The sequence below is a fragment of the Sus scrofa genome, chromosome 4 (genome assembly GCF_054392235.1).
Source record: "Sus scrofa isolate SSC_HxYL_T2T_F1_AM1 chromosome 4, Sscrofa_HxYL_maternal_Yorkshire_Landrace_v2.0, whole genome shotgun sequence".
Classification (NCBI taxonomy): Eukaryota; Metazoa; Chordata; class Mammalia; order Artiodactyla; family Suidae; genus Sus; species Sus scrofa.
In genome coordinates, this window is record NC_139386.1 from 8,098,704 (window position 1) to 8,117,153 (window position 18,450).

The 18,450-nt window shown below is 55.6% G+C and overlaps 1 protein-coding gene across 2 annotated transcripts in view; it reads left to right on the plus strand.

Annotated features, from left to right (window-relative positions):
* The first annotated feature begins 1,040 nt into the window (after positions 1-1,040).
* Positions 1,041-18,450, plus strand: part of NDRG1 (N-myc downstream regulated 1) — a 54,857-nt gene continuing 37,447 nt past the window's right edge. For both annotated transcript variants that reach the window (XM_085021617.1, XM_021088875.2), the window contains exons 1-3: positions 1,041-1,170; positions 13,956-14,036; positions 17,787-17,822. Coding sequence is in view for 1 of the 2 variants with exons in the window: in XM_021088875.2 (XP_020944534.1) it covers positions 13,974-14,036; positions 17,787-17,822 (99 nt within the window). In the remaining variant the exon portion in view is untranslated. The remainder of the gene's footprint in view (positions 1,171-13,955; positions 14,037-17,786; positions 17,823-18,450) is intronic.

The window sequence follows — 18,450 nt, forward strand, 5'->3', positions numbered from 1 at the left end:
CCATAAAATGATGTTTTCCTAATGCGGTGATTCTCGCTCCGGCTGCACACTTGAACCATTCGGGAACCCTTAACATACCTCGATGCCTGGTCTGCAATCCCTGAGATTCTGATCAAACTGTACTGGGGTGGAGCCCTGGCACGTACCTTCCGGGAAAAAAAAAAAAAAAGTTCCGCGGTGGATTCAGATATGCAGAGCGAGTTGAGAACACACAGGCAAAACCAGACAGCAGACAAGGCAAGTAAGCGAGGAAAGGTGCTCAGTACAAGGTCTGGGAATCAGGCGAGGGGAGAGTGAGAAACATCTCTTTCAGCCAGGGTCCTGGGGGCTGGACCCCGCGCATAGGCTATGAACTGAGCGGTGGGTGGGAAGGGGAGTGGGGTGACCAGGCGTTAGGGTGAGCTGAGCAAGACGGTCGTGGTTAAAAGGGAGCGAGGATTTCAGCGGTGAGCTGATGCAACAAGGAAGGGGCCTGAGGTGAGAAGGAGGCCGCCCTGGGAAGGCAGCTAAATGGGTCTCTGAGCTAAGACACGGAGGAAGTGGGGGAGTCTCCGCTAAGGGATGTCGGGGCATGGCCCGATGGGACTCGGAAGAAGACGCTCTGAGATGGAGATGGGGCCACTCGGTCACACAGAGACACACGGAAGTCCACATGCACACGCAGGGGCGCGCACAGGAACACGCACCCGCGCACAAAAGCATCCCCGGTGCACACACGCCCACTGCACACACCGAGGCCCCGGCTTTCCGGGCGAAGGAGGGGACCGCAAAGAGGAACGGCAGCCGGGACTGGGAGGCCCCTCCCCGCCGCACCCCTACTCCGGCTTGCGCAACAGGCGGCGGCTCCAACCGGCGCCCGCCGCGCGCAGCCCCAGCACAGCCCGGCGCGCCGTGGGGAGCGGGAGGAGCGCCTGGGAGGAGGGAGCGGGCGAGGGGTGTGTCCCCGCTGCGCGCTGGGCCCCGGGCGGGAGGGGGCGGGGCGAGGCGCCGGGGGGCGGGGCCGCGGCGCGTATAAAATCGTCCTCCTCCGGGGCATAAACAAACCTCGTCTGGCTCCTCACTCCAGCTCAGCGGCGGCACACGCCCCTGATCGCCACTCGCCTCGCTGCTTCTGGGCGCCGCGCCGCCAGCCTAGCTCCGGCTCCTTTTGCTTCTCTCCCTCCACCCTAGGTAAGCCCGACGCGCTCTTCCCGTCGAGCGGGAAGGGATTGGTCTCCCGCGAGGGCTGCTGCAGCTCCTGGATCGCTCTTTGTGGCCCCCTGGAGCTGCAAGTCCTTGGCCTCCCCGTGGCGCGAGAGCGAACGCGAGGAGGGGCTTTGGGGCCTGGGCACTGCTGGAATGGGGGATTTCGGTTTGACAAGTGGAGGAAAAAAAGGTCGCTGTTCACCTTTTTCCCTAGCTGAGGAAGTGGGATCCTGAGGGTCGGGGTGGGGGGCAGAGAGGTGCGCGGGAAAGGTGCTTCCCAAGGCCTCTCAGATCACAGCTGGCGCCGCGGGCCTTGGGGCGAGCTGGACATGGGAGCAGAAGGGACCAGGAGAGAGAGAGAGAGAGAGAGAGAGAGAGAGAGAGAGAGAGAGAGAGAGAGAGTGAGTGTGTGTGTGTGTGTGTGTGTGTGTGTGTGTGTGTGTGTGTGTGTAGGTGGGGTGGGGTGTGTCCCTGGAGTGAGCTGTCTGAGGAAGGAGGGATTGGGCGCGCGGGTGTAGAAGGGAACTGGGTAGGGGTGATCAGCGCTGGGGATGAGGCTGGAGAAGGGGCCGTGGGTGTGTATGGTTCCCAAAAGGTGCCCAGAACCAGTGTGCGTCCGAGGGGCTGGGCCCGATTCAGCCTGGAAGCCCGGGTGGGGCGCGCGCTCGCTTGTGTGTGTATATGTGTGTGTTGGGGGAGGGTCCGCGGTGTGTCACGGAGCGTGCGACACGAGCGGGAGCGAGTGCGGCTGGGCAGGGCGCGCCCTCCGAGGTGGCCCAGGGTGGGCGCTGTGGCGGCGCCAACGAGGTGGCCTGGGCCAGAGGGGTCGTGTGGGCATCTGGCGGCCCTGCGCTGGCTGGGACTTGGAGTGGCGTCATTTTTGCCTCCGCCCACCCTCCCTCTTGGTCCTTCTCGCCGCTGCCTCCCGGGCCCGCCTCTCCTGCCCTCCCGGGTGGAGAACAGCTGGAAGCTGCTTGGCGGATCCTGGGAGATCCGCCGCCGCGGTCTCTGATTCAGCCTTGGGCAGGGCGTGTGCAACGTGGTGGGCTCCTGGGGAAACGGCGCTGTCACCACCGCTTGGGTCAAATTAGTGGCTGAAGCTGGGATTTAGTGGATCTTTTCCTTACTGCCCACCCCTCCCCCACTCGCCCGTCTGTCGCCTCTGCTGTCAGACAACCCCGTGGGTCTGGGGCAGCATGGGTCTGTGGCTTGGAAGAGGGAGGTGCCTGGCAGCTGGTGGGGGAGGGCCCGGTTATCTTGTGCTGAGGCCATCTCTTCTTTGCAGATATCCTGGGCATTTCAGTTTGTTTGGTTCCTTTGAGTTACTGGGAAAGATTAAAGATTCAAAGTGAGTTCAGCCAGTGGCCACACAGGACGTCTCCTCATAATGTCTATATCACCCATACTTAACCTTCTCCCAATGAACAAAATCTCTAAACACGACTGCTCTTGCTATGAAAAATGCAGTTCCAAGGCCAACCGTCCAGCCTCCTCCCGTATGTATGGAAAGTCTGGAGTCTTTATTGAGTTTCACAAACATGAGTTGAATTAAGCAAGGTGCAGAGTGCAAAGGGCCAGCACTGCCTTCAGAGGGACCACCAACCAGGGGAGACATGAAGGTGAGGTTGCAGATTCCGGCCCTTGGTGGCAGCAGCAGTCAGTGCCTCGCCCTGGGGTGGCGCAGGGTGGGGGTCAGGGGAGTAGGGGAGGGAGAGGTGATCAGGAAGTGACGGGAAACCTGCAAAGGGAAATAAGGAGGGAAAGCTGCCATGTCCCCAAACCAGCGACTTCTTAGCTTTGTGGGACCTTGTCTCCCACTAGAGAGTGAGAAGGTAGGTGCTGTCAGCCTGGTCGGGGTCACCTGGTACCTGCCTCAGGGCCAGGCACTTGGGAGGAGATCACATACCACACTGAATGAACTGAATGGCTTTCCCTTCTGCCCCATTCCCCTGTGATAAGCATCCCAGGAGGCAGCTGACCTTCTGGTAGCATGTGACTGGGCTTTCCAGGGAGACTTTGGAGCATCTGTCGGGGGTCTCCCCTCGTGAGATGCCAGTCCAGGATTACTATCCCTTGGTGTGATAATTTGGAGTAGAATGAAAAACTCACCCAAGTTTTCAGATGTCCCACTTCTTCCCATTTTACAGATGGAAACTGAGGCCCAAAGACAGGGAATGAGCTGAAACTGGCAATTGGCTCTCCAGGACCCTTTGCAGGGGTCTCCTGGCTGGGGTTGAAAGTGGTGAAGGCTGGGGGTGGGGGTGGGGGCATCTCAGGCTTGGGAGATGATTTTATTTTCAGAAGGGCAAAAATCCCGGGCTCTTCGCTGAATTTCGGGTGAGGAAGCTTTCCAGATCGAACGTGGGTGGTGGACTGCTTAACACTTATAAACCCTGTATTCTTTGAGAGATGAGCAGCAGCAGTGTAGTGACAAGGGGTGCAACCTAGATAAAAGGGGGGGCGGTTGTCAAGACATGCTGCCCCCTCCAGGTTGGACCACAGATCTGAACCCAGCTGGGCCCCCCTTCCCCTCCCCTCTCGGCACTGAAATCTCCTGGCCCCAGTTGCCTGGGCAGGGATGGGGAAGAAAGATCGCATTGTGTTTTTCTGATGGCCCGAAGCTGCAGTTCTTCCTTGCGACCCAACCCCAGAGGATCCCATCCAAGGCGTGACTCAAAAGGCCCTGTGCTTCAGAAAGGAAGCCAAGATGATGACTCAGCATCTAAGATTCCAACAGGGAGGGGCCCTGACTCAGGCGAGGGGGCCTGGAGGCTCAGGACCTCTCTCCCCAGATCAGCTGCGGGATGCCCAAACCCCTCCCCATCCTTGCAAGAGCTTTGCCTGGCCTCTGAATGGATGGCTCCACTGAATGGATGGGAAAACTGAGGCCAAGAATGTTTAAGGGGCTGGCCTTGGCCCACGTGACTAAGAGTGGAAGAGCAGGCTTAGAACCCAGAGATGCTGACTCGAATGCCTTTTTTCTTTCCCATGGCAGCATCACTGCAGAAAGGCATGACAAGTACAGGGGAGGCCGGGAGCTCTGGGCCTCGGTTTCCACCCCCCTGAAAAATGAGAACAACAGAGCCTGTTTCATCACGGCATGTAAATATTAATTGAGTTAATCCAGGTAAAGAGATGAGAGCAGTACTCTGCTCGTGAGGACACCGCGTCAATCATTTCTACAAATGACATTCTCCAGGCATGTCCTTGGCCATCAGGGACCTTTGTCCGAAAGATACCCAGGCCAGGAGGAGTGCCCACCACGGCTGGACTCATGTCTTGCTTCTTGAAGTTTTTCCAAAATGCTAGGCTTATACAGATGGCATAAAAATAGAATGGGATCTTTGCTTGAAATGCAGATTTCCAGGCCAAGTGGGTCTGGGAGGGGCCAGGAAGCTGCTGCATTGTTTCCAAGCTCCCTGGGCTGGGTTGGGGGTGGGGTGTACTGAGAGCAGCCAGAGTTGGGGACAGCTGCTCCAGAATGATGGGGGGGGGGAAGGAAGGGAAAGGGATGCCATAGTTTGAGAGACAGGAAAGGGGGGTCTCCAGGGTTTGGGGACCCAGCTCTTGGTATGTAGCTCTTATCTGGCTGAAGTGCCCTGTGACTTCAGGGTGTCCCCTCATTCAGTGGCGATAGGAAACATCCTTGTCATTTCTCAGGTTAGAAAACCCAGGCTTGGGCAGGTCACTTGCTGGTCCAGAATCAAGTGATGGGATCCTGTTCCAGGTGAACCACTCTGGACGTTCCCCTGCACCATTGCCCTTGGAAGCTGCCCAGACCCTTTGGACCTGTCTTTGGAGTTTGAACTTGGCTTCTTGGGTTCTTTTCAGGCAGCCCTTCCTGCCTCCCTGATCTCAGTCTGGTCCCAGCCCTTCCCTTCCAACTTGTTCTTTCTCTGAAGGTTCAGAGACAGAGACAGGCGGGTTAGCCATCTCTGCTGCAGAGCCCGCAGTTAGAGGTTCATTCCCTGGACTTTCCCTTGGCCCCCTGCCATGCCAGCCCAGGTTTGTTGGAGGGGGGTGTGCCAGGTGGCAGATTCAGATGGGATGTGCGTGGAGCCCAGATCTTCAGGGTGGGCTCTCCGGGGGGGAGACTGGTTTGATGCTGCAGAGGGACCAGGGTACAGAATTCGGGTCCACACATAGGTATCTCTCGGACCCGGTCTTTGACTTTCATATCTGACATATACTGAAGACCTGGGCTCCATCCCCAGGCGTTTCCAGTCTAGCTGGGGTGTTCCCCCAACCAAGTTAGGAAATGAGACTCTTTAGCAGATGAGGGCCTCATCTTTTATTTTACATATGTTTTTTTTTCCCCTTCCTTAAACCTGTGGAAACCTCTGTGCATAAGTGTTTTTTATACCCCATGTGCAGCTCTGCGTATGGGGACCAGGGCTAGTCTACTTCCTCCGTCTTGACCCTGGGCTCCACCCTCCTGGGGAGGGGCCTGCATCCGCAGCATATGGAGGTTCCCAGGCTAGGGGTCGAATCAGAGCTACAGGGGCATAGCCACAGCAACGTAGGATCCAAGCCACGACTTCGACCTACACCACAGCTCACGGCAATGCCGGATCCTTAACCCACTGAGCGAGGCCAGGGATCAAACCCACATCCTCATGGATACTAGATTCATTTTTGCTGCGCCACAAAGGGAGAACCGTACCCTTTTTCCCTATAGACCTGAGGGCCTGGCACTTAGTAGGCACTCACTTAGTGCGGGTCCAATAGAAACTTCCATTTACGAAGGAAGTAACTTGAACCATTTCTCAGAGCAGAAAACTGAGGCTCGGGCAGGTCACTTGCTTGTCCAGAATCAGGTGATGGGGATCTGTTCCAGGGGAGATTGGAAGGCTACCCAGAGGGTAGAAGCAGCAGGACCACTCTGGGGAAGGACCCTGTCAGCGTGGCAGTCATTCTGTCTCAGGGGCAGCGGGTTTTGTAGGAAGGATCCGAATCCATGCCCTATGCTAACGCTGGCTCCATCCATGTGCTTTCAACATATGACCTCAGAGACCATCCAGTGCTGCACATGCTAGTCCCAAAGAGGCACAGGAAAAAACCTCCAAGCCAACCAGCCTCCTCCTTCGGACCTCCGTTATTCGCTCGTCTCTGCAGAGGGTCAGATCTTCTCTCTGCCAGACAAGTTGCCTGGCTGCCAAAACTCCACTGAGGAGCTACAGGAAAATCTAGGTGTTGCAGGGAAGAGGGTGGGTGAGGACGGGTTGCTGGCCCTTCCCTCTTCCTGCTATTGTGTTCCAGACACGCTCCCTGACCTTCTTGCAAGTTCTGTGCTCTGGCTGAGCTCAGGGAAGTTCCACTGCAGCCCCAGCCTGGTACCCGGGGAACGGATGCCGCTGTGGTGTGCTAGGGATTCCTTTTGTATTCTTTCCATGTCGGACAATTTGTTGAATGCAACTGAGTTTCAGCCTCCATACAAAGCACCAGGGGCCCCGGAGGAATTCTGATTATCTGATTGTCTTTTCCGCAGTAGCGCTGGCTATTTTATGGGCCTTTGAAAGCCCTATTTTCAACTTCCCTTTTCCTCAACTGGGGAATTTTTTTTTTTTTTTCTTTTTGGTCTTTTTAGGGCCATGCTCAAGGCATATGGAAATTCCCAGGCTAGGGGTTGAATCAGACCTACAGCTGCCGGCCTATACCACAGCCACAGCAATGCTGGATCCTTAACCCACGGAGCAGGGCCAGGAATCGAACCCACCTCCTCATGGATATGTTACCAGGAGCTATGCTGGGGGACCTCCTGGGGAACTTTCTTGAAGGTCCAGGGAGCCCACCCATATTGTTAGCTAGGTTGATTACGTAAGAAAAACATTAAGCCTTAAGGCCATCAGCTTCCTGACCCTCCCCGGAGCCTGGAGTTTCAAAAGGTCCAGAAAACATCAAGAGAACCCATGACACGCCTGGTAGCTTGATGTCAAAATCTCTTTGGCAAAGGAGAGACAGAAGAACACATCCTGGACAAAGCGGGAAGAGGCCACGGCGGACCCCAAGGCTACTTTCCTTGAGGTTCATGCAGGAGTGGCATTGTTCTCTGGAACCCTCTGGATGACTGTATTTGGGGAAGACGGTGCGGCAAACAGCAGCAGCACGCATTGATCGCCCCGCCCCCACTCCCTTTAAATTCTGTTCTATAAAGAGCCCAGTGTGCTGGAAAGAACACTGCTTTCATGTGGCTTGGAGACCAGGCGTGTTCTGGAGGGGACAAAATCTGGGCCAGTGGCTGACAGTCACAATCGATGCAATGCGAACGTGTCCACGGTCCCTCCTGGTCCCCTCCTTCTCTGCTTCCCTGGAGGACTCCGGGAGGCTCTGGTCTGCACACCTGTACCCACGTGGAAGGCTGGTGTCTGGCCTTTAGGAAGTCACCTGGGCCTTGGTGTCTGAGCCTCAGGTGACCCATCTGTAAGGTGGGATGATCAGATCCACATTCTCCCTGGGACCTCCTCAAGGGACACGTAGAACAATGCAGCGAACCCTTTTGCAAAGCATTGGGTTTGCCAGGAAGGCACTTTGGGGAAAGCTAAACACAGACGCCCTTCTGGGTATTGTGCAGGGAGAAAGGAAAGGTCTTAAGACGGGGACTCGTGGACTTTGCCCACAGCCTGCGCCTCCTTGTGATGGCTCGGGGGCCTGCTCCCGGTGGAGGGAGAAGCACGTGCATCCCCCAGCAGATCCACGCAGCAGAAGCCTACGAGCACACATGATCCGTAGCACGTCCTACCTGGGCGGTGTGCACAGTACACGTGTCTGTTTCAATGTGTCTGTTTCATGCCAGCTGGTATCGCAGTCGACTGTCTCCTTTAAGGTTGCTTGAAACGGTGCCAGCGTGATGCCTGGGGACTTGGGGTGCGTTTCTTATCTCCTCTGTGCCTCCGTTGCCCTGTCAAATGGTGAATCCGATAGGGCGCACCTCCTGGGGTTGTTGGAAAGCTCAAAGGAAGGATGCAGTTTGGAGCCTTGTTGCTGTGATCATGTGTGTCTGTGCAGGGTTTTGGCCATTCGCTAAGGCAGGTGCAGCCTGGGGCTCCCAGGGCACGTCCTGGATGTTTCGCTGCTTAGGTGCCTCTCTGCCCTCTTCAAGAGAGTTCTAGAGGCCCAGCAGAACTTGCTCAAGAGGGAGGGAAGAAGGGTCTCCCCAGGTGGCTTGTTGGAGGAGTGCCAGCCCTGGCCAGAGAGACTTGGGTCATAACGACAAGGAGGGGTCGAGGCAGGAGGAGGGGAATGTCCTGGTTCCCAGGGCAGCGGATCCAGGAAGAGTTGAGCCGTGTGTGTGAGTGTGTGTGTGTGTGTGTGTGAGTGTGTGTGTTCGGGGCAGGGGGGGGGTGCGGTTGGTGGGATGGTAGGACCCCCTTTGGCCTGCCTGCAGCATCTTCCCACCTGGGGTCCCATCTGCCCTGAGCTTTGGGGACCCAGTGATGTCCACAGAATTCACCCCACACATTTTGTAGATGGAAAGCCCAGCCCAGGGCGGTGGGGAATGACTTGGGGGGAGAGTCATGTGGTGAAGTGAGGGGCAGGCTTCCCATGCCCCCACTCCTAGGCAGTGTTCCTGCAGCTCCACCCAGTCTTTTGAGAATCCCAGGCTCTGTGCGTCCCCTCGCTGTCCCTGTGACCGATGATTAACAGCCCTCATGTGGTCTCATTGCCCAAGATGCCTCTGCCCACTGCCTTCCCAGTGCCCCGGGGTCACCTTCTTCCCTCCTCCAGGCAGATCTCTGTCTTGGCCTCCCTGGAACCCACGAAGTCCAGCTCATTGCTGGCCGTCTCCTGGGTCTGCTGAACTGGAAAGGTATTTGCCCATCCCCCGCAGCCCGGGGCTTCGTTACTCATTGACCATTATGGGTGCTGCTGTGGGTGGGACTGCTGGGAACCCACGTGGCCCTTGCTGAATCTTCTGTGTGCGCTCTCCTTGCTGGGCCACTCAGGAGACTAAAGAGGTATAAAACTCAGACTGTGTCCCCACAGGTGTCCCCAGGTCTCTGAGGCAACCAGGAGAGGAAAGTGCACTGATGAATTTGAGCAGCCATTTGCCAGGTTCTCTGTGCCAGCCTTGTCTTTGAGTCTGGCTGCCACTCACTGGGAGCAGGAGTTGTTATACCCATTTCACAGATGAGCAGACTGAGGCGAAGAGGTTAGATCCCAGAGGTAATTAAGGAGGAAGCCCAGGTCGGACCCTCAAGTCTTTTTCCCTCGGGTTCCTGGCTCCCTTTCACTTCTCCGAATTCCCTCTTGGCAGGCAGGTGGGGAAGGAAGAGTGGCACAAACCAGTCTAGCAGCTGGCATGGCTTGGAGCCCTGTTTCTGGCACTGAGTGGGGTTTTAGCAGAAGGAGACCTGTCCTGACCTCATTTCTGGTCTGGAGCAGCTGCCCTTTATGCCGGGACGTGGTTGGTACCACCCCGATCCCCCTGCAGATGGAGCGGAGGGCTGGGAGTCTGACACGTGGGCTCTGCCTCGTCATGCCCTGTCACCTGTGTCCACTATATGATGGCCTCGGCCCTTGTCGGTCTGACACTCTGTGCTAGGGCTTTCCAGGAGGCAATGGAGAGGGGCAGGGGCGGGCCAAGTGGGGCCTCGGGTCGGTGGTGGGGAGAGACCCCCTGGATGTGGGTTTGGAGCGGTCTCGGGGGGTGGGGACACTGGCCAGAGCCCCCAAACCAGGTCACCTCGATCCATTCCCCCCAATGCTGGGACTGCTTCCTTCAGCGAGCCGTGTGGTCTTGGGATTATGAACCTGAACCCCACAGGACGCACTTGAAGAGTGAGGTGAAGAAGTGAGAGGGTGGGCGCCAGAGGCCTTCCCACCCCCGCCCCTCCCTCTGCGCTGGCCGTGTCATTGCAGGACAGTCACTCAGACCCCCGGGGCAGACTGATGGCAGTGGCGGGGCTGTGTGTGTGTGTGAGGGAGTGTCAGGGTGTATGGTGAGGGGAGCCTGTGTGCACGTGTGTGTGCCCGCGTGCTGGGCTTGATGAGAATTGCATCTGGCCGACGGCTCTGGGCTCCTGCCGTGAGCTGCCCTGGGACCGTGGTTCTCAGCCAGAGGGGACTTTGCCTCCCTGGGCATGGTGAGCGTGCAGCACTGCAGGCCTTTTGGGGTCTCACTGCCCCGGCATGTGCAGCCTGACACCCTGCGATGCAGTCGCAGCCGAGGCCGAAGCCCCCAGGGCTGTGACCCGGGCGGTGGAGAAGCGGCGCCCGCGGGAAGGCATGGCGAGGACCACGTGCCCTGCCCTGGGGGAGGTCACCTCCTGCAGAAACGGGACAGTAGTGACGGGGCCTGATGGGGGAGGGGCTGTGGGGCTGTGGGACCAGGGGGCACCCAGCCCTGTGACGCTGAGCTCTGGCAACAGGACAGTCCTGACATGTCACACAGAAGAGTCCCATCACCAGAGCTGTCATTGGTCGTTTCTCGCTTGGCTCAGTGCCTGGTGCTGAGAACCTAGGCTAGAGGAAGCCACCACTGGTGACAGGGAGCTCAGATGGTCTGAGAGGGCTGGTCTTCCTGAGTCGGGGGTCGGGGAGGGGGGGCATGAGGGGCTGCTGGGAAGTGTCCCCGGCTTCATCCAAAGCATATCAGCTTGCTTTTTCTTTTAATTGTTAATCGAGTTAATTTTTAAGGTATTGAGCTTCCTTATAAATGTATTGAACTTCCTTATAAGGTTTTCTTTAGACAAGCAGCTTTTTCCGAAACATAGTTTGTAAGTTCTTTGGGGGGTGGAGGCAGCAGAGACGGGGAAGGGCTGACACTCAGGTGGCCTAAGTGGCCCAAGAGCCCCAGCTGTGTTCCTGCCCCAGGCAGGTTGACCAGGGAGCTGCGGGAGGGGCGGGGAGGGCGAGGTTCAAGGTACCCCTCTGCAGCTGGTTTGGAGCTCCTTGGTTTTTGCAGGTAGTGCCCTAGACGGAGGTCCTGGCTGAGCTTTCCCCGTGGGGACATTTGCAGTTATCACCTGAGAGCTGCCCCAGGCCTGGGGTCCCCAGGGACAAGGAGTACCAGCTTCCTTTGCTTTATCTGGTCTCCCTGCCGATGGCGGAGCCCCCAAAACCCAAAAACAAAAAAGACAAAACAATAACAACAAAAAACTGTCTCCAGACTTTGCCAAATGTCCCCCTAGGGACAGACCCCCCTCCTCGTTTAGACAAACCCCATTTTAGTTCTCGGTAGGCTCACCTCTGAGCCTCTCCAGGGCCCTGAACACAGGAGGGCCGGGGGTCTGTGAAGCTGCCCCCCCACCAAAGCCGTGATTCTCAAATGCTGATCTTTAACGGACACTGGCCAGTTTTCAGCCCTCTGTCTCATGGGGTCTGGGGAGCTGGGATGGAGGAAGGAAAAGAAGGTATGAGGTCAGGAGCTTTCTCCCAGAGCGTGTTGGGGAAGCTGTAAAGGCTGGAATGGAACTCTTTCCCGTTCTGAAGAGGGTGGAGGGGTGGCCAGAGGCTGACACTCAATGGATCTGAACGCCAGGGAGAACCGACCACCCGGGGCTGAACTGCAGCCTGAGCTGAGCCCCCGTCCGTGTTTTCAAGGTCTTTCACTCTTGTGGTTTAATGATCATGTGAGAGTGGATTTAAATATAGACAGTGGTATGAAGCCCCATAAAACCTGTTCATTGAGTTCCCATGGTGGCTCAGCAGAAACAAACCCGAGTAGGATCCATGAGGATGCAGGTTTGATCCCTGGCCTCGCTCAGTGGGTTAAGGATCCGGCTGTGGCTGTGGCTGTGGCGTAGGCTGGCAGCTGTGGCTCCGATTAGACGCCTAGCTTGGGAACTTCCATATGCCATGGCTACAGCCCTAAAAATCAAACAACAACAACAACCAAAAAAAGCCTGTTCATTTACCTACTCAGCAAGGGCGTGGAGGCCCGACTTTGCACCTGGTTGTGTTGCCAGGAGCCACAGTTTGGGAGGGGAATGAGCCAGGGAGGCTACCTGTCCTGGGGAGCTCACAGGTGGGGCCGAAGGAGGCCACCCAGGGGGTAGCCGCGAACCTCTCTGTCAGCCCTGGCTTCTGAAGGAGCCCCTGTGAAATGTCATGTCCACTCCCTCTCAGCTCAGAGGGTGGTGTTGCCAGAGCCCTGGGCTTCTGGAAGGCTCCCTGGGCTGTGTAGGCGAGGTGTCCCACGGCCAGGGTCTCGGGACCACGAACACGCTGAGTTAGCAAGGCCGACAGACCTTGGCTTCTCATGCCTCCTGCCTCCAAGCTGGCAGCCACCCAGGAATGCTCCCAAACATAAAACCGACTTTGTTTTCGGAATGTTCTGGAGCCTAGACTCCAAGGGCTGCATAAAGGCATTCTTGTGGGGCTGGTTATCTACTGGGGAGAATCATGCTGGGGTCTCAGACCAGAGCACACAGGGGATCTGCCCTCAGAATGCCATGTGCGGGCACGGGGCTGGGTGCAGGGTGGCTCTGCTGCCCGCTGAGAGGTGTTTCACAAAGAGAGTTCTTCTGGGTTCGGGGGGCGGGGTCTGCAGAGGAAGTTCAGAGACTTGCGTTCTCCCCCTGGCTGTTAGGTCTGTAGGGCCCTGGGGGAGCCTGGGGTCAGGATCCCCCTCCGGAAGGTAGCAGGGTCAGGGCCAAGGTCAGGCGGGTTTTCGCCACGTGCCTGATCTGGAAGGTCTGGGTCTGTGACCTGGGGGTCGCCGGACTCCTCCTGTCACTTCCTCCTCCCCGTCTTTTCTGCTTCTGCCCGTGCACTTAACCATCTTCTGGGGTTTTTTTTGTCTCACCCCAGTACTGGTGGGCACTTTGTCATCCCAATTTTGTTTTCCTTGGTTTTTTTTGTTTGTTTGTTTGTTTTTTGGCCACACCTGTGACATGGGGAAGTTCCCAGGCCAGGGATCGAACCTGAACCACAGCAGGGACCTGAGCCACAATAGTGACAACACCGGATCCTTGCCTGCTGGGCCGCCAGGGAACTCCCCATTCTCCCATTTGACTTGGATCTGTAAGAAGGAGTGTTCATGCTTCCAGGTCCCTGACGAACCTCCCAGAAGCATGCCCAGTACCTGTCACCGCCCACGCCTTGCTCCCCAGGGAGACAATTTCACTGGCTTTCCACCACCTGAACTCTGCTCAGTCTCTCTCTCCTGGTTCTTCTGCACCTGCCCAGGTGTCAGAGCCAAGGAGGACCTCTTCTGGCCCACCCTGATCGCTGCACCCCACCCCCAGCCCTCCCCGCCTGCTCTCCCACCCCTGCTCTGGCTCATGAAGTGCTTCTTCTTTCAAAATCCTACTGAGTGTTCTGTCCTGTCGGATCCCCTTGGCCGGAGGTTTTGCCTGCCTTCCTGTCTGTCTCCTCTCCAGCCTGGAGCAAAGCACCCTGCACAGAGTGGGCCGCGTGGCCGCCCCTCTGCTGGGGCAAGTTTGAGGAGGAAGGAGGAGGAAGCTTGTGCCGTGGCTGCACTCGGCAGGCCTCTGTGACTGTCTGTCCCCTTTTGATTGTCCACCTGGGGCTGCCTGACCTCGGGATCCGCAATGGGGGTCTCCTAAGACGCAGGGAGGAATGTCCTCCCCGTGGTGGCTGGGCCTGGACTGGAGGTCAGGGCCTGGTCTCGAGCGTAGTTGCGACCATAAACCTCAGTTTCCTGTCCCAGGGACTCTGCTTCCTCAGGGGCGGCAGGGCTGGTGGTTAGGACATTGGAACTGCAGGGCTGAGTGAAGGCTTGTTCCCCGGCCTCAGATTTGCCTGCTCCTTTCTGGAAACATCTCTCAGCGGGAAACGCTGATGTCCTGGCTTTTGTTCCTTTGCAGGCAGGTGACAGCAGGGACATGTCTCGGGAGCTGCAGGACGTGGACCTCGCGGAGGTGAAGCCTTTGGTGGAGAAAGGGGAGGTGAGTGGACATGCCTCTGGCCGCCCCCATCCCCCGCCCCCTGGTACACGGGCGTACATGTGTGCACGGTAGGACCAGGCATCTCAGTACACACGTGCACATCCACCCACGTGGGTGTACACACACACATACACAGGTGTCCACTGCTTCCTTGTTCCCATAGGTCACCTCGTCCAGGAAGGCAAAGGGGCAAGAGGTACCCGTTCAAGTCCTGGCTTGGCCACTGAGTGCCCAGGTGCTGTGGGCCGGGCTCCTCGCCCACCTCGAGCTTTTCTGCCCACGCCTCACTGATCTCATTTGTGAAATAAGGGCATTGAACCTGAGTTCCTCTAAGCGCCTCCCACCTCTGTTATCCTGGTTCTAGAACCTGAAGCATGAAGCCCATTGCCCATCAGCTCCATCTGCCCCGTAGCGTAGAGGTTAAGGCCACTTGCTCTGGGACTAGACTGCCTGGATTCAGATCCTGCCTGTGACGCTGCAGCTCTGTGCCCCTGGCCAGTCCTTGAGCCTCTTCACATTTTAAAGTCATATCCTCTGACTTTAAAACTGTAACACGAGGACTGCCATCGTGGGGCCGGGGTGAGGATAGGGTAGGTCAATTCATGCGGAGCCCTTAGAGACTTGTTTGCCCTGAAGGGGACAAGCTATGCCCACAAGTTCTTATTGCTATAGTTATTACCATCTGTTTGGTCAAACTTTCCATGACCATAAGGCCTCCTTGTTGGAAACAGAAGCCCCTGGCCTACAGTCTAGCCTGGCATGATCCATCCTGTATGCGAAAAGCCTTTTCATTTGCACAGGTGACGATGTATTTTTAAACTATATTTATGTCTCAGTTCTCACTAGGGCACATCACTGCCTATAACGAGACACCTTTTTTAAAAATATAAAGCTCAGATTCCAAAGTAAAGTTACTCTAAGATCAACTAAATGCTTTCGAAGCATGTGAACCATGTGCTAGCTATCTGTCTCTGGGCCAGTCATATTTCCTGGCTTATCTCATGCTAAACCAAAGGATAAGCCTGTGGTTGATTAGAGACTAGGTTTTGTGATGATTCCCATTTTACAGAAGAGGAAGCTGAGTCGCCCCGAGATTCATTTGTTCTCACTTGGTCACATAGTTACAAAATGTGGGGCGTGGAGTCAAACTCAGGCCAGCTGCCTTTGGCGAATGGGCTGTTCATTTAATTCCCTTATGACCCTGCACATGGCTGCTCTGTTTCAGGTCCACTATTTCATGGGCTTTTCATTACAAATAAGGGAGGCAATTATTTCTATTTCCCATTTTACAGATACAGAAACTGGTCTTGATGGGAAGGGAATGGCCCAAGTTCATTAGGTGACACAACTGATATTAGAAGCCAGGCCAGGGGAAGCTGCAGGCGTTACCGTTTCCAGGGTCTGCAGGGCCACGTGGTAAACATCTTCAGCTTTGAGGACAACTGGTCTCTATTGCAACTGCTCAGCTTTACATCAACAGCATGAAAGTAACCCTGGACCATGTATGAGCGAACAGGCCTGCTGTGTTTCAGTAAAACTCTACGTCCAAAAAAAAGGTGGAGGGGAATAGTTTGCCAGCTAGTACTATTCACCATGCATGCTCCAAATCCATTTCCTCTTCTGTCTGGAGCTTGGGCACAGTCTTAGAAAGCAAACAAATAAAAAACCCCTAGGTGATAACAAATACATGTCAGCATAGTCTTGTTTCCCCATTTTGAAAACCATGTGAAACGGGTGACCATACTTTGCTTTATTTATTTGATCACGTGTGTTGGAGATCTTTCCAGCGTCAGTCGGTAGAGCACTTCCTTCTCTCTCCACTGCCTTTATTTGACCCGTGCCCTGTATGTGGTCACCAGGGTCCACGTCACCATTCCTAGCCGTGCTGCAGGGGTTCAAACACTCCGTGGACCTCGCGTGTGCTTCATTTCATACATATGCAGGTGCATCTCCAAGATAAATTCTCCAAGTGTTATTCCTGAGTCTAAGAGTAAATGCATTTTTATTTTATTCTTGTTTTGTTTTTTGCTTTTTAGGGCCACACCTGTGGCATATGGAGGTTCCCAGTCTAGCGGTCAAATTGGAGCTATAGCTGCCGGCCTACACCGCAGCCATGGCAACTCAGGATCCGAGCCGCATCTGCGACCTACACCACAGCTCACGGCAATGCTGGATCCCTGACACCCTGAGTGAGGCCAGGGATCAAACCTACATTCTCATGGGGTTTGTTAACTGCTGAGCTGCAAAGGGAACACTCCGAGTAAATGCATTTTTAAACACAGCATTTATTTATTTTTGGCAGCCTAGTGGTATCCTTGGAAAGTTTTATGTCTGAAACAAACATCTAAGAGATTATCAATTCCAGGTTACAGGAGTTCCTGTTGTGACTCAGTGGAAACAAACCTGACTAGTATCCATGAAAATGCAGGTTTGACCCCTGGCCCTGCTCAGTGGGTTAAGGATCCAGTGTTGCTCTGAGCTGTGGTATAGGTTGCAGATGAATCTCAGATCTGGTATTGCTGTGGCTGTGGTGTAGACCAGCAGCTGCAGCTCCCATTCGATCCCTAACCTGGGAACTTCCATATACTGCAGGTGCAGCCCTAAAAAGCAAAAAAAAAAAAAAAAGCAAAAAAATCCAGGTTACATGTCCTTTTCTTTCAAGGTTTCGATGGAAACAAACCTTTCAGTTCCTTAGGTTGACTCAGCAAAGTTTTTTTAATTAGGTTTGCTATTGGGAAGTTCTTCCTGATGTCTATCCTCAGTCCTAATGACTCCTGCACTCTTATTAGCATTTGATAAGTTAGGGATGTAAGAACTTTTCTGCTCCCTCCTACCAACACACCCACACCCACACCCACACACTGCTGTTGGCCACATTTGCTTCCACTTGAATTTATCAAACTCCCTGATAGTCTTAACCCCCGACTAGGTGGTGTGAAGCTATTTTCATCTCCTTCAGGCGGCTGTTACAATCTTGTCTTCAGCCGCTGGCTGTCCCAAGGGGGTCCCCTTCCCTTTCCTTCACCTCTTTTGCCTTTTGCTCTGCTGAGCTGCCTTCTTTCACAGTGGATGGTGGTCTAGCTGGAGCTCAGCTTTCAGAGGGTGTTTGATCCCCACCTCTGAGCCGGGAGGAAAACATACCAGCCACATCTCTTAGAAATGTTGGCCGAGAGTGACTCCAGCCCCAGCTCTGAGCTGTGCTTTCCCTGCTACCCTGGGGACAAGGGCCCTTTTCCTGTTCTCTGGGCCTGACCTGCCACTGACGGCGCTGGTGAAGATGGACTTTGGGCTGGACACACCGAATTGCTGGATTGAGGGAAAAGCTCAATCTTCCACCCATGAGAGACTGGATTTAATCCAGATGGTTGGCTATCCTGGAAGACATTTAAAGACAGCAACATGCTCAGGTTTGAGCTGTAGAAGTGTAGCCTGTGAATGGAGACAGAGGGACCAGTTAAGAGGCAATTACAGTCCTGTATCTCTCAAGCTTGTGGTCAGCTTAGACCTGCAGATTTTTTTTTTTTTTCCTACCAAGGCTGTCGTCAAAACTGAATCCAGCTAATATGTCCACTTTTCTGCAGAGCTGCTGTTCTTTGAGATGAAAAGTCTCTCTCCGTAAGGAATTAGGCCCCACAGAGGGCGTGGGGTGGGTTTAATACACTCAGGGCACAGAGAGGCCAGTATGTTCCGACCTTACTTCTCTGGCCTAGGAACCCGATCAAACTGACCCGCGCTCTTGTCTCTCCACAGACCATCACCGGCCTCCTGCAAGAGTTTGACGTGCAGGCAAGTAGCACATGCGGCTTCCCTTCCCCCTCCCCTCCTCTTTCTTCTCCCCTCCCCTCTTCCTTCCATTGGTTTGGAGTAGATGAGGGTTCAGACCTTAGGGCTAAGGGGAGGAAAGGAAGTGGCCTCCAGCTGGCTGCCCACACTCAGCTCTTTCTCCCCAGATAGAAGCAGGTTTGAGTTCTGGCCAAGGAAGCCAGAACCAGTTACCACTGTGAAAGCAGAACAGAGGTCCAGCCCCCTTCGACCCTGCAGAGCTGGGCTGAGCTGTGGGGCAAGTGCCTGGGAAATGTCAAGACCTTGGATGGGCTCGGGACCCTGCGGTGGGAGGAAGTAGGAAGCAAAGGCTCGGTGTTCTTGGCTCTGCCCCGGGGAAAGTGAGACCAGCCTTCTCCGGTTTTCTGGCTCCATCTCTGCTCTGGGTTGGTGGGAGGGCAAGGGGCGGGGGTGGGGGTCGGGGTGGGGATGGTGTCTGAGTGGGTTGGTCGCCCTGGGCCGAGGGGCAGGTCAGAACCTCAGGAACTGTGAATCCCTGTGGTGGGCTGGGCTCCGGGCGTGGGGCTGGAAGCCTGAGCACCTCTCTGCGGGCTTCCTGGAGGAGACGGGACCAGATACAGGCCAGGGGCAG